We start from the raw sequence: 14,299 nt of genomic DNA on the forward strand, positions 1-14,299 counted from the left end.
ACTATTCAAGCATTCATGAAATTTGCTAGCTGCTTGAATCATCCCAACCATTTATTTCCCCACTTATTTAGCGTGTGGTGTTCCTGCTTTGCGACGATCCCAAAGTAGTGAGCAAACTAGAGCTGAGCAGCAAACTCCTACTTCTACTGCCGCTGCTTTGCCGGGCCCAGCTCCTCTGAGCACCTTCAATTCGATCCTGACAGTCGTGCTTTTGGATTGCCCGGATCGGAAGCCCAGCCAATAGCTAACCACGACTTTCAAACTTCGTTTTTTCCTTGGTTTTTTGCTCGTCACCAACCGGTGTGTGCTGGAGATCGACCTGCAGTAATTGTGGGCGCGGCGGTACCGGTGCCCCTCGGACGGGCGCGCGGCGGACATCCCTAAGAAATTGAATGTTACAGGGCGCCTCCGCAATTAGAACGGAACTTAGATGTAACTTTAGAAATTTTAGTGGTGTGCATTTGTCCCACGGCAAGGTCAATTGCTATCGTGACGCCTGGGACACCCCAATGCAAAAATGACAGTGTATATCTCGTTTGTATCTTATTTGGGAAAATATCCGGTAAAAACCACCTCTACGGTGTAAACCGTGAAAACTCCAACAAAAAAAATTCAAACAATTCTCAAAAAAATTACACGTGTTAGAGAAGTGATGTATTATATATATATATATATATATATATATATGTGTGTGTGTGTGTGTGTGTGTGTAAAATTTCAACTCCGGACTCAATTGCGTTTAGTAGCAGCGAAAAAAACAAAATCAGCATGAATAGTGGGCCTTCAGTTTTGATACTATTCATTTGCATATTTCTCTTTTTAATTTCTTCCAAATGCATTTGATTTTTAGCTTGAAATTTTGCTGGTTTGTAGAGCACCACACCTCCAACATATGACATTTTTATATGATTTTTTTGAAACTTTTGTACGTGATTTTTATGAAGTTTGCACCGAATGGAGGTTTTCACTGGATACGCCGCCATCTTATTTATAGGCTAACTTTTAAGTCAGACATAAAGTTATACTCCCTCCGACTCATATTAAGTGCCGAAATAATACATGTATCTAGACATATTTTAGTATATAGATACATATTTTTAGACTAATCTGAGTCACTTAATATGGGACGGAGGAAATATTTTTCAATTATCGAGTCAATTAAGTGGGACGGAGGGAGTATTTTTAGACATTGTTAAGTAAGTAACTTTAACAAGAGGTTTGAGTGGATGAGAATTTTCGTATGAAATGTAGTGGAAAAGAATTCTTAGAAAAAATTTCTACGAAATTTAATCTTATGAATCAGATGGCTCATATAGGTTTTTTTCCCCTAGGGATTGCAATCCTCTAAATTTCCTACCCAAATCATTTGAATCAAAGAGCCCCTGTGGTCTTGGTCTCATGCTAATACGTTCCTTGAGAATGAAGTGGTAGGCCGGTCAGTACCATGCTTTTTTTCACCAAACCTTTGTGTGCTCTCACAGATTAATCATTCACGCTAGTGTCCCGCCATCATCCTGATGCAAAATGCTTCTTCCATTCCAACATAAAAGGCATCCATATTTTCGAGTGACAACTCTGGCCATTGATATGATCAATAAAATGTGGATTATGTGTTACAGAAGTTACATTAGTAGAAACTCCTTTTCCGATGCAAATTCAATAATATAATCTTTGTGACACAAAACAAGCATATTATTTGGTCTAACTAACATCAAAGCTGAATACTTGGATGGTTTGAGACGTTTTTTAGCTCAGCAAAGCTATTTTCAGGATAGAGAATGAGATAGCAACGTCGTGAGTCGTGACGTGCCCGTCAATTGTTCTTTTCCTAGCATGTGCAGTGCACGTTCAAGCGTGTGCGCGGGCTGTTTTCGCATAGCCCCCTGAAGAAAACGAATATTTGTACTTGTCCTCATCCCGCGGCCGGTGCGCAAAGCGTACGGAAAGAAGGACCATCTTTCCTACTTAACCCCCGCGTTTTTGCCGTAATCCCGAGACACGGCGCCAAGATAGGAAGACGCGGCGGCGGCCATGGCGATTCCCCTCGTGCTCGTCGTGCTCCCGCTCGGTCTCCTCTTCCTCCTCTCCGGTCTCGTCGTTAACGCCATCCAGGTAAAACTCGGGCGCCCCGGTTCTACCATCCATTTTTCGTAATTCCTTGCCACCCTATTTTTAGGGTATTCTGTGGTGATCCGGAGAAGTTTGCGAGCAAAGATCCGATTTTCATTTTGTAAACCGTTGTTCTGTTAGATATGCTCGCATTGGTGATTTAGCATGTGGGCCTCCGTGGCTTTTTTCACTTGCTTGGATCAATTAGTATGTTTTTTGGTGTCTCGCAGTCCGATCTGATGCCATCATTTTCAGTTTAGCTCCAAATTAGCAAATTTTGCTTCGTTGGTCCGTTAATTGCTTGATGGAAGTTTCACCGGCCTGTTATTGGTTTCTTACTATATATTGGCAAAGCATTGCAGGCTGTATTGTTCTTGTTGATAAGGCCGTTCTCGAAGAGATTATACCGGCAGATCAATGTATTCGTGGCTGAGCTGCTGTGGCTTCAGCTGATCTGGCTTGTGGACTGGTGGGCAGGTGTTAAGGTATAATTTTGGAGCTAAAGAAAGGCAATTTTTTTTTCTTATTTATACACCATCAATGCAATTTACATAGCAGAACTGAAGTTAGAATCAAGTGTCATCATTTGGGCTACAAGGCCTCTCTTGTTTGCCTTTTAAGTTGATGCATTGATGGGGACCTTAGGATGAATATACGGTCTAATTACTTGCCTAAAGTTAGATACCTTTGGATGAATCCGCATCACAATCTAGCATGAAGATGGCACAGCAAGCACTTTTTCATCGCCTTTTGGGTAGAAGGGAATGTCGAGTGTTGGGTGGGTTGATCACCGCCAAGTATATACCAGAGGATAAGTCGACAGTCTTTTTGAAAGCTGCATAAATACTCAAGTACTCATCCTGTTGAGTCAACTGAAATTTGTGACACCATCTGGGGATGCTATATGGTTTTCAGTTATATTGCTAACTTCATATTCATAATATCGACCTAAATATGTTTCTTTTAACCATTTTCATAAGAGCATTAATATATGTTTCTAAGAGATAGTGTATAAGCAGGTTAAGAATGTCTGCAGCAGAAGATTTTTCACTCAGAACGAACCTTTCTTTTGACCAGAACTTCAGTTATAGGAATATGTAGAGATTTGACCCAATTCCGCATGACATGAAATTGTTGCTGCTGGCTTATCATTTGGCCTCACAGATATAAATTATTTGAACTACTACGTTTTCCTTTGCTCTTATATCTATGATTGAGCTTGTCTTCTTGGCAATCCGACGTAAAGTTTTCTTGTAAGTTCCATTAAGTGCTTGCCTTCTTGGCCATCCAAATACAACGTAAAGTTTCCTTGTACTTAATTTCCGTAAGAAGTAGAGCAAACAAACTTTTTTTCAAATCTGTAGTTCTTTCGTTCTTGAAATAATAAGTTTTACATCTTAATAGTTCCCTGATTTCAGTATCCATGTAATTTGCAGGTACAATTACATGCAGATCAAGAAACTTACGAATCAATGGGTAAGGGGTTAATTCCAACATTTCCATGTGGGAATTGATGTCATTTCATTATTCACTAAGACCATATATAGAAATGGATTGCTTTTATATATGGCCTTATCTGAAGATTTCTACAGGCAAAGAGCATGCCCTTCTCATATCAAACCATCGGAGTGACATTGATTGGCTGGTTGGGTGGATTTTAGCACAGGTTCTTATCACTTTCTAGATAATTATTTTTATCTACTAATTTTAATGTTAAATATACTATGATGAGAGTTGCCCATGATTTGGTGGTCAGCGTTCAGGATGTCTTGGAAGTGCAATAGCTATCATGAAGAAATCTTCAAAGTTCCTTCCAGTAAGTTAGGCCATGCATTTCTGTCATGACATATCCTCTCATATTTTGGCTCTACATTCCTCATAATTCCATTCTAGCTGATGTATGTGCAGCAAGGTTATCTTGAAAAACTAAGCAAGAGGAATGAATCAAATAAAATTAGGGAATGTAGAATTTTACTAAAATTATTAATGATACAATCATTTTGATGGCATTATTGTGAACAAGAATGGTACTCCCTCCGTCCGTATATACCAGGCGTACTAATTTTGTCACACATACCAATGAACTGAGAAGAGCAGGCACACTACCTTGTGAAATCCTCTCTCTACCCGCACAGCATCATGAAAACCGAGCCTAGCACAAATCTCTCAGCTAGCCATTGGGTTGCTTTGTTTTTCTGTGTTTCTTGATGGGCCCAGCGTGCTTGCTTTTTATCTAGCCTGGCCGAATCATACGGGCTGTAGTTACTGCTGCATGCAGCCATTGGCCTGTTCACACTGTTGCAGTTATTCAAGACGAGCATAGACTGAATAGAACCAATCATGGATGAGGGTGTTTTGGGGAGAAGCTTGCCAAAAAGGATCAGGCGCCTCTTATTACTGGACTCAGCGATTTGAAAAATGCACCCCCTAAAACAGGACGGAGGGAGTATCACGTAAATAGTTAAAAGGTGATCCCTGCTGCAAGTCCCAACGAACAAAGTAGTACTCCCTCCGATCCATAAAAAGTGTTCCCATTTTGTACTAAGTTACTCCCTCCTTCCCATTTTAATTGTCGTATTAGCACAATCACACATACCAAGGAGCAGTTTGAAATGCTAGAAAATAGGCCTTCAGGTATTAATTGTGCGGCTAGAAACGCTTCGGCCGCCAAGCGTGCGATTTTACTGAGCCTCCTCCACGCCCGCATGCAACACTAATCAATGCATGCAGCCCTGCTATTCGCTCCTGGCCACTAATCGCTTTGCATGCAGACTCCCCGAGCCAATTTTTGCGCTACTCTCAACGAACTAAATCAATGAGCACGCCGGCCAGCGCTAACGCGACACATAAATTGGGAAAAAACCAAAAAACTAAGGCGACGTTTAAAATGGGAAGGAGGGAGTGGTACAACTTTTGTACTAAGTGGGCGACACTTTTTATGGATCGGAGGGAGTATTTAAGACCTTAAGAAGAGAAGAGACCATCCCTACTGCCAAAGTCTTACCAAAAGAATAACTTCTACGTTTCACTATATATGTCCAGCACACATACCTAGGAGGCCAAGAGTGAAGTGATACTTTATAGAATTTCATCATTCTTGCTTTCATGAGATGGACGTATTACTAATCTATTAGCAAGGACAGGTATGGTACAAATCCATCAAAATTTTACTTAAGTTTTGTCCCACCAAGATATTGTGAAACGGTGGTTGTAGTATTTAAGAAGAGCAACCGAAATTGCAGGGTTATATAGTTTTCTTAGTTAACTTCAAACACTAAATAGGCACATTCAGCAGTAAGGATTGGCTGAAAGTTGATTTGTCCAACATACGTGTTGCCTCTGATGATAGTTTCAGTCATATTTGAGTAATAAATGTACTAATTACTAAAGGGTGTATAAGCTTAACTTGTTCTTTTGCAAAAAAAAAAAAGTCCTGGCGCGGTTTCTCAAGCCAGAATTACCACATTCCAGTATATAACATAACTGAAATAACTGAAAAATAATACTACTTTGGCTGGAACTCAGAATAGTTTACTCGCAGTAGGATACTAGGATCGTGCACTAAATTGATCGTAGAAGCACTGAAGAACTAAGGCCGAATATGAACGCACCGATGCAATAATAGCTCTATGCATTAGACTGGCAAGATCTCTGTGATCTGTATAGCAGTAGCATATTACTGATTATGCCTCATGTTTTTTTAATGGAAACTTAAACATACCTTTTTTGGAATGAGCTGCACTTGCAACTAGTTCTAGATCTGCAGTCATTTATTGTGTCTTGTCCTGATCAACTATGGCAGGTTATTGGCTGGTCCATGTGGTTTGCAGAGTACCTCTTTCTGGAGAGAAGCTGGGCAAAGGATGAAAAAACACTTAAAGTACTTTCCACCTTACATAATACTATGGTAACTTGCTGATCATACAAATAAATGATATTTATGCCTTAAATGCAGTCGGGTCTTCAAAGGTTGAAAGACTTCCCCCGGTCATTTTGGCTTGCCCTTTTTGTTGAGGGTACAAGATATACTCCAGCAAAACTTTTAGCTGCTCAAGAATATGCAGTCTCTCAGGGTTTGACAGCCCCTAGAAATGTGCTGATTCCACGAACAAAGGTATTCATTTTGTTGCTTCCGAACTGAAAATCTGGAATGCTAAACTCTGTAGAATATTAACTTTTCACATAAGATGTCAAATCTGTCTTAAATGTTTGATGTTTACCTTGTCCCATGATGTAATAATTTTTACTCACTCCGTCCGGAAATAAGTGACTTGGATTTGTATAGATTCTTATACAAATCCAAATCACTTATTTCCAGATGGAGGGAGTATAATTTTGGCTTGTAACAAATATCAGATTCTTAGATTTGAGCTCCTCTTTTAGTATGGTAAAAAGCATATTGCCTATCTTTCCCTTTTTATCAATTGCTCTGAGGACAGTAGACAGCAGCTTACGTGGACAGTTTCACAGAACAAATATTTGGTAGTCTGATGCTGCGACACATTTACACAATTTTGGGCAAATTTATCTCCAGGATTTACCTACTTTATCTTTAAATTTTTGTTCTGACAACTCTTTTTCATGTGTAAATCTCAGGGATTTGTATCAGCTGTAAGTATTATGCGTGATTTTGTCCCAGCTATCTACGATACAACAGTGATTATTCCTGAAGATTCACCTAAACCAACAATGCTGCGTATTTTTCAGGGACAATCATCAGTTGTAAGTATTCTAACTTCTTTAGTATCTGAATTCTAGCCATTTAAATTCTTCAAACTATCTATGATTAATACGGAGTATATATTTGTGGACTTGAATTTCTGTGCAGAGCCTCTCAGTTTTTAAATACCTTTGGTATGTCAATCAAATTTACAGCTCTGGTATTGTTATTGTATAGGTTCATGTCCGGATAAAACGCCATCCAATGAGTGATATGCCTAGCTCAGATGAGGATGTTTCAAGATGGTGCAAAGACATCTTTGTAGCAAAGGTACGGAACTACTACTAATTACTTAACTGTGATCACAGTCACACAATTTATTGTAGTTGAAACTCTAGAAGTCTAGATGATCTGGCTGATTTATTAATCACTACCTTTTTTTTTCTATGACAGGATGCGTTATTGGACAGGCATATAGCAACTGGTTCTTTTGATGAGGAAATTAGACCGATTGGTCGCCCCGTGAAATCTTTGGTGGTAAGACTCCAGGACACTACTCTATGCAATAGGTTAACTATTTTTCGTCAAAAAATATTGGTGTTTCTGTTTCATGATGAAAACAATCATCAGCCCACCATGCACAGACAAAGGAAACACTAACTGTAAGAAAGGGTTATAGAACTCACCATGCATATCCCTATTAAATGATATACTCCCTCCGTCCAACAAAAGATGTCTCAAGTTTGTCAAAATTTGGATGTATCTAGATGTGACTTAATGTATAGATGCATTCAAATTTAGTTAAAGTTGAGACATCCTTTGTTGGACAGAGGGAGTAGTATATTACAATCACTTAACCTTTTCCAAAGCATCAAAGTAGGCTTAGAGAGTACGAACATTGCATTAACTGAACTATTTATTTTTCTCAATGTGCTGATAGATATTTTGAGACTCGGTTATAGTGAAACTAGGGGGAGGTTATTTAGAAAATAAGATTAAAGTAGCATTGGCACAGCCACAGGTTCCTCAAGGTCAGGTCCTTCAGCACCTTCAATACTCCCTCCGTCTCATATTAAGTCCAGTGATCATGTGGTGCTTCCTTGTTACTAGCAAAGAAGCGGCAATATGCTCAACACAATAGTGTGGCACCTCTTTGATATCAGACTAGGCATTCGTTACTCCTTAGCCCCAGATAACTGCATCATGGGGGGATTATTTCTCTCTTGATCAAAGCAGCAAATAAGCGGGCACGTGTGCACACAAGAGTGGTTCTTTTGCTATTCTGCTATGATAATATCTTAGATATGCTCAGGATTGTTCTCGCAGTTCACTTCTATCCTGCTTTTGATCAGGTGGTTCTGTCTTGGTCATGTCTCCTCCTGTATGGTGCCCATAGATTCTTACAGTGGACCCAACTCTTGTCAACATGGAAAGGAGTCATCCTCTTCGTTGCGGGACTAGCGATGGTGACTGCCGTTATGCATGTATTCATCATGTTCTCGCAGTCGGAGCGCTCAAGCTCTGCTAAAGCAGCAAGGGACCGTGTGAAGAAAGACTGAGAAATCATATGAAATTCAGTCTATTTGGGAACTGCCAATTCATTATGTTCAGAATATATATATATGTGCAGGTACAAGCTTGAAGGGGCAAATTTTCTCTATCCTGGTTGTGCTCATTAAGAGCTCCTGTAGTTTTGTGTGTTAAGAACTGTTAGCCTTTTCCCTCTTTGTGTACTTCGTAATTTGCAATGACAATGGTAAAGATTTTAATTTTGCAGCAGGAATTGACACTTGCATTATTACAGCTTTTTTTTTGTCAGACTTTTTGTTCAGACGATCCTATAATGATTATCAGTCTGATGATGTTATCTTGTATCCATGCTGATATCTGACAAAACCACACCGAGTTTCTGTTTCATACACATCAAGGGCCAAAATATGAGTCCTGCTAACTTGGCATCACAAGGTTCGTGGCATTTGGTACCCGAGTTAACGATACTGATTACACAAAACAAGTTCACATGCACTTGTAGTAGTTTACCACAACTTGTGAACACTTGTTCTCTCGGAACCACAACTTTTGTGCTTTGACAGTGCAGTGTGCACAATTTCTGTGTTAGTTATCCATGAAATTACCAAACCGCACGTCTGATGAACAATATATGACACTCCAGTCCCACAGGTCAGGTCTCACGTAGATCGTTGCCCTGAAATGGTGCTTAGGTGGGGACACATGCCCCACCGATCAGCCTCTTCATTTTCGTTCTGGCATCCCCGTCGTCAAGGACTCGCAGGCTCGCCCACGTAGGAATGCCATAGTCGAAAAATACATGTCAGATTGACCATTAACATGTCGGATTCCGTTGTTGTGTTGATAATTAACACAAAAGTTGTGGTTTTGAGAAAAAAAATGTTCACAAGTCATAGTAAAATGCTGTCAGTGCACGTGGACATGGGGTTTTGTGCAATTAACTCTTCTAACAGTCATTCACGACGAAGATATTATTCTTGAACACAAGCTAAGCTGATTTCCTTCTGGGGGATAATTTGCAAAACTGTTCAACAACAGAGTAGTTATCATCCTTTGTGATAAACAGGGAACAAAAAGCTCAGACTGAAGCATTTACATGGACACAAGACCAAAGCATGCAACCAATCCTCGAGGTTATTCACTTTCCTTGGAACTTTGACAAGAAGTTCTGAAACGAAGGGAATCCTTCCGCCGCGCCTTGTGGCATAGGAAGTGTGAAGGGAGGAAGAACACTCTGTCCAGCATTCAGACGCTTCGAGCCAGTGTTAGATGGGAGTGCTAATGCAGGTTGCTGTTTATTGAGCTTCTCTATGATGTAAGAGAAAGTTCCAAAGGCCAGACAGCTCTGAATCAGTGTTTGTGGTGCACCTACAACAACAAAAAAGTTAAAAACAAGGGGCTGCAGTGATCAATAAAGGGACATCTATTTAGGAACGGGTGTAGTACATCCAGCAACAAGACCAAGATGTAATTTTGTTTGCTGTAACTTTACCTGGGAAACTCAGAGCAAGGCCAGTACAACAGCCTGCAACTCCTGCATTGATAACTGGAGATAAAAGATCCAAAAGTCAATGGACATCCTTGTCATTTTATTATACCCTAAGGATTAGTAAAGGATAAAAGAAAAATATAATTCTTAGGGGAAGCTGGGATGAGCAAAAGAATAACAAATACAGACCGTCATCTTTTCCACGTAGCTGCCTCAAAGAGCAGGAAACCAAACTTTGAACGCCGGCAAGAACAGCAAATATCTAGAGCAAGAAGACAAATAATAACATGACGAATGTGAACAGAGAAACATTTGTTACAACTAAATGAACATGGGTATCCAAACATGAATGTGTATCATCATTACCTTAGCAGAAGATGCAGCATCAGCAAATGAACCTTTAAACCCCTTTGTAGTAACCAAACCTTTTCCTGAACAGTTTCCACGAACAGCAAGTTAGAGGTGGGTCATGTGATATCTTTAACATCACAAGGAAATATATTTTTGATTGGACCAAAAGGAAGACACATGCCAAACAAAAATTACTGTGCTCAATGAACATGCAAGGCTGAACACAGACAGAATGACTGAAATGATTTGTCATAACCACCAGGAGGAATGTTGATCTTAAGACCCATGATTCACTACCATATTCAATAGCCACGTGAAAGTTACATTCAAGACAGTAATGAAGATAACGATAATGTAGTTAAAGGGAAGAATTTTTCTTAAATCTCCATATTAGCTTTATTTTGGTTATCAATAAATTAAGGTGGTATTCTGTTAGTCTATTGGCCCACAGCCTGGCTGTCCATGTGATGGACTGCACAAGCAAGCTAAGGGTTTATCCTATATACCTATCCAATTGCTCCCTACTAAGTATTTTTCTTGTCATCCACACCATCCAAGTCAACTTAATTAATGCATATAAGAGCCTATGCATACATGAGGCCAATGAGGGTATGTGAGTGCATGGACACAAAGTATTTTCTTGGAGACACTAATGATTATCTTTTTACAAATTTTGGTCCTTCACACATCTCTTCAATGGCTACTTTTGACTAATGTTCTGCACAAACGTGTGGGGCATCATCTAGCTTAAAATTTATACTCCCTTCGTTCCAAAATATAGGGCGTATAACTCTTGTTGACGGTCAAACTTACTAGATTTTGACCAAGTTTACCGCCAAAAATATTAGCGCCTACTATTTCAAATGAATACAGTATAAAAATATATTTCATGATAGATCTAGTGATCTTGATTCGAGACTTTAAACGCTGTCGGTTTTTCTTATAAAATTGGTCAAACTTTAACAAAAGTTATGCGCCATATATTTTGGAACAGAGAGAGTACAATGCTTAGGTCAGTAATCAGGTCTGGCCCATCAGCCCATGCACGTCAAGCAACTTAACAGAATAACAGACACTGCCAAACTCTACACACGAGACAGACACGTTGGGAGCATCCAATCTACCAATAATAAAAAATGTCCAGGTTTAAACAGTTTTGACATGATTTAGATTGGAATCCATAAACTTCGATGGGGAGTGCAAAATCCCACATACGGTATTCTCAAATGAACTGTGTGAATGAAACCATTTCTGCCTGCTTGAACCATGATAAAAAATTCACAGCTAAGTAGGGAAAGGCGGACCCCTTTTTTTTCAGCTGCTTTGCCCTACTTCTTAGTACTTCTTATGAACGCAACGAGAACACACTAAGCTTCCAAATGGCATGTTCATATGTTATAAGCATTGGCATGCACAAAAAGTTCTAATGACATCTGAGAAAATTCACACATGTTTTACTCGATACAAATTACAGCTTACAACATACTAAAGCTATGCCTTAAATCGATAAATGGAGCAAAAAAAAGCTTTCTATTAACATTTCAATGAAAAGTCACCAGTGTTTCATCCTATACCAGATTATCATTTCCCAGTATTAGCACAGTGAATTTGATAAGGACATGCCTTTTCATGATAAAGCCTTGTAGTTAACTATCAATCGTTTTCTCCATAATCCTTGGTGGCAGTGTCACCAAAATTCAACAAAATTGCTACAAGCTCACATATCCAAACCAAATCCTTGTACTCAAATGCATCAAGCCCACCTATCCAGAACAAATTCTGAAACTCAAATGCATCAAACCCAAACAGCGCACCATATGTCTCACTTGAGCCCAGTCTTAATGTTCTCCCAAAATTGGCACAATACAGTACTCCCTCCGACCCATATTACTTGTCGCAGATTTAGTACAAAGTTGCACTAAATCAACGACAAGTAATATGGGAGGGAGTAACAATCTATCAAATAGAAGCCATAAACAACTGCCTCAGGATCTGACAACTGCCTTAGAAATAACACTAATATAGTATAACCGTGCGGACAAACACTATGAGTACCGCAGATCAGACAAACGCATAATGTAAATGGAGTCTGGTTAGCAGCGAAGATGTGCAACATTGATGCGGGATGAACAATACTGTTACCCGAACCGATGCCAGTATCTCATCCAATAATTACGCCGCGAACTGAATGAGAACCTAATCTTACCCCGCCCCGTCCAAATCTGCATCGAATCACGAGAGGCCTAGAAATCGAGCCCGCCAGGACCACAGAGCAGAGCCCTAACCCTAACTAGCGGCATAGACCCAAACGAGGGGGTGGAGGAGATGGCGGTGTTACCGTATCCGACGACGGCGCCGACGAGGGACCCGGCAGCTGACTCCCAGGCGAAGCGGAGGAGGCAGACGCCGGGCGCGGCGGTGGCGGCGGCGAGCGGGCTCGGGTTCCGCGACACGGAGAGGCGCGTGAGGATGGGGTTCGCGCCGGGCCCCCTCCTCTGCGGATGCGAGGTCTCGTCGGAGGACTCCGCGTCCGTGGTGTCGCCGCCGTCGGAGGAGTAGTTGTCATCCGGCTGCCTCTGGTTGCCGCTCGCCATGGCCGCCCGCGCGTGCTCGTGATTCTGCTGTTCGCGTGTGCCCGCGGGCGGGTCCGTAGCCAAGGCAACTCGTCACGTGTACCGTGGACAGTATTGGACACCTGGAGCCTTCGAGTTCGCCTCCGGAATTGCTAAAGCCAGTGTTTGGTCGATGGAGCGGAATGGAATGGTTGGAGTTGTATGGTTTGGACGTTTGGTACGGTGAGATGGAATGGTTAAGCCAGGAATTGCTCACGTCCCGAGCCAAAAAAAAAAGTTGGGTCAGACTATTTTCCAAATAATGATCGTAATGATTTTTTAATTTGAACAATTTTCTAAGAATTTTCTAAAGTATAATTGTGAGCACCAGGATTTGAACTCTGTTGGGTGTAGTCATTCACCCACGACTCAACCACCACAACAAGAGGTGTTTCTCTAGTTCTGTAGGGATGACAACTTAATGATTTAACTGATAAACGTTCCCTCATGTTACATTCCTTCAATGATTTAACTAATAAGATAATACATCACACAACAGTACCACACGATGTATATCATAGCAGATAAAAAAAAACTAGTATCAAATCCAAAACAAGAAGTGTCATTTTCCTCCTAATCATCTTATCCCTCTGTAAAATTATGAAGGGGAATCATCAGTTCATCAAATATCCATTTGATTTGTACACTAATCTTAAATTACAAAAAAATGAGATGAGGACAGTGGACAGGGTTGCAAATAGAGGATCGTTTGCGGAAGTGGGGATCGACTCTGTATTGGGAGTCGGAGTTGTCTAGTCGGGGAGCTGGGGAAGGAAGGCAGGACGGCGAGCCCGGAGAGGTCGCGACCTAGCGTTGTGGATGTGGCCGGAGGGAGCCGCTGTCCACGTCTGGATAGGCGAGGCGGAGAAAGCTCCTGCCGGCAATGGGGGCGGCAGGCTGCCGACTGGCTGACAGCGGAGACGGCGAGGCCAGAAGGAGCTGCCAGCTGCGTCCAGATAGGCTGGGCAGGGGAGGAGGGCGGGGGCTGCTCCTTGAGGTGGTGCAGCGGCAGAGGCGACCTCTTCCTCTCGACGGAGTCTGTAGCAATGATCACCTATCACAATTCGATTCGATCCCCACTTCCACAATCTCTCTCTGTGTGTGCGTTCTTTAAGCCTCATGGCTTGGGATAGGAAGGTCCTACTGGACTGAGCTATAGGCCGTGCCCCGGGTAGAGGCCCAAATTTTCCTTGTTACAGTTTGCAAAAACATCCCACACCTCGGGCCGTTTGTGGTAGCCTGCCTGGAATGATTGTAGATTTCTTTTTTGGTTGGTGAAGAGTGTGGTGTAAATGGTTCTATGTTTGGCTCGAGAGATGGAGCGACATCACAATGATGTAGTCAGTAGTTACTCTTTTATAGAATATTTATTACCATATATTTACTACATTTACTTCTCTGCTAATAAAAAGGGCAGGCCTATATCTTATGTCCCTTGCCTCGTCCACTTATTTTTGGCCGTTGAAACTTAATCAACGTCTCGGATTACCCACACATCCCTATATAGTGAAAAGGGAAGAACAAACCCTCAACCCTTCATCCCCAATT

The 14,299-nt window shown here is 41.2% G+C and overlaps 2 protein-coding genes across 2 annotated transcripts; one reads left to right on the forward strand and one right to left on the reverse strand.

Annotated features, from left to right (window-relative positions):
* The first annotated feature begins 1,953 nt into the window (after positions 1-1,953).
* On the forward strand, positions 1,954-8,572 carry LOC100825849 (1-acyl-sn-glycerol-3-phosphate acyltransferase PLS1). The gene is made up of 11 exons (XM_003575920.4): positions 1,954-2,112; positions 2,472-2,594; positions 3,546-3,585; positions 3,702-3,775; positions 3,866-3,925; positions 5,912-5,989; positions 6,065-6,223; positions 6,706-6,831; positions 7,007-7,099; positions 7,223-7,306; positions 8,122-8,572. The coding sequence occupies exons 1-11, from the start codon at positions 2,032-2,034 to the stop codon at positions 8,326-8,328; spliced, it is 1,125 nt and encodes a 374-aa protein (XP_003575968.1). The 5' UTR covers positions 1,954-2,031; the 3' UTR covers positions 8,329-8,572.
* Positions 8,573-9,226: 654 nt separating this feature from the next.
* On the reverse strand, positions 9,227-12,845 carry LOC100828317 (mitochondrial import inner membrane translocase subunit TIM22-2). Its single transcript, XM_003575927.4, has 5 exons — positions 12,478-12,845; positions 10,155-10,219; positions 9,978-10,050; positions 9,792-9,845; positions 9,227-9,667 (listed from the first exon to the last, which is right to left on the reverse strand). Exons 1-5 carry the CDS (start codon positions 12,731-12,733, stop codon positions 9,438-9,440), a joined length of 678 nt encoding a protein of 225 aa, XP_003575975.1. The 5' UTR covers positions 12,734-12,845; the 3' UTR covers positions 9,227-9,437.
* Positions 12,846-14,299: the final 1,454 nt, after the last annotated feature.

Source organism: Brachypodium distachyon, chromosome 4 (assembly GCF_000005505.3).
Source record: "Brachypodium distachyon strain Bd21 chromosome 4, Brachypodium_distachyon_v3.0, whole genome shotgun sequence".
Lineage (NCBI taxonomy): Eukaryota > Viridiplantae > Streptophyta > Magnoliopsida > Poales > Poaceae > Brachypodium > Brachypodium distachyon.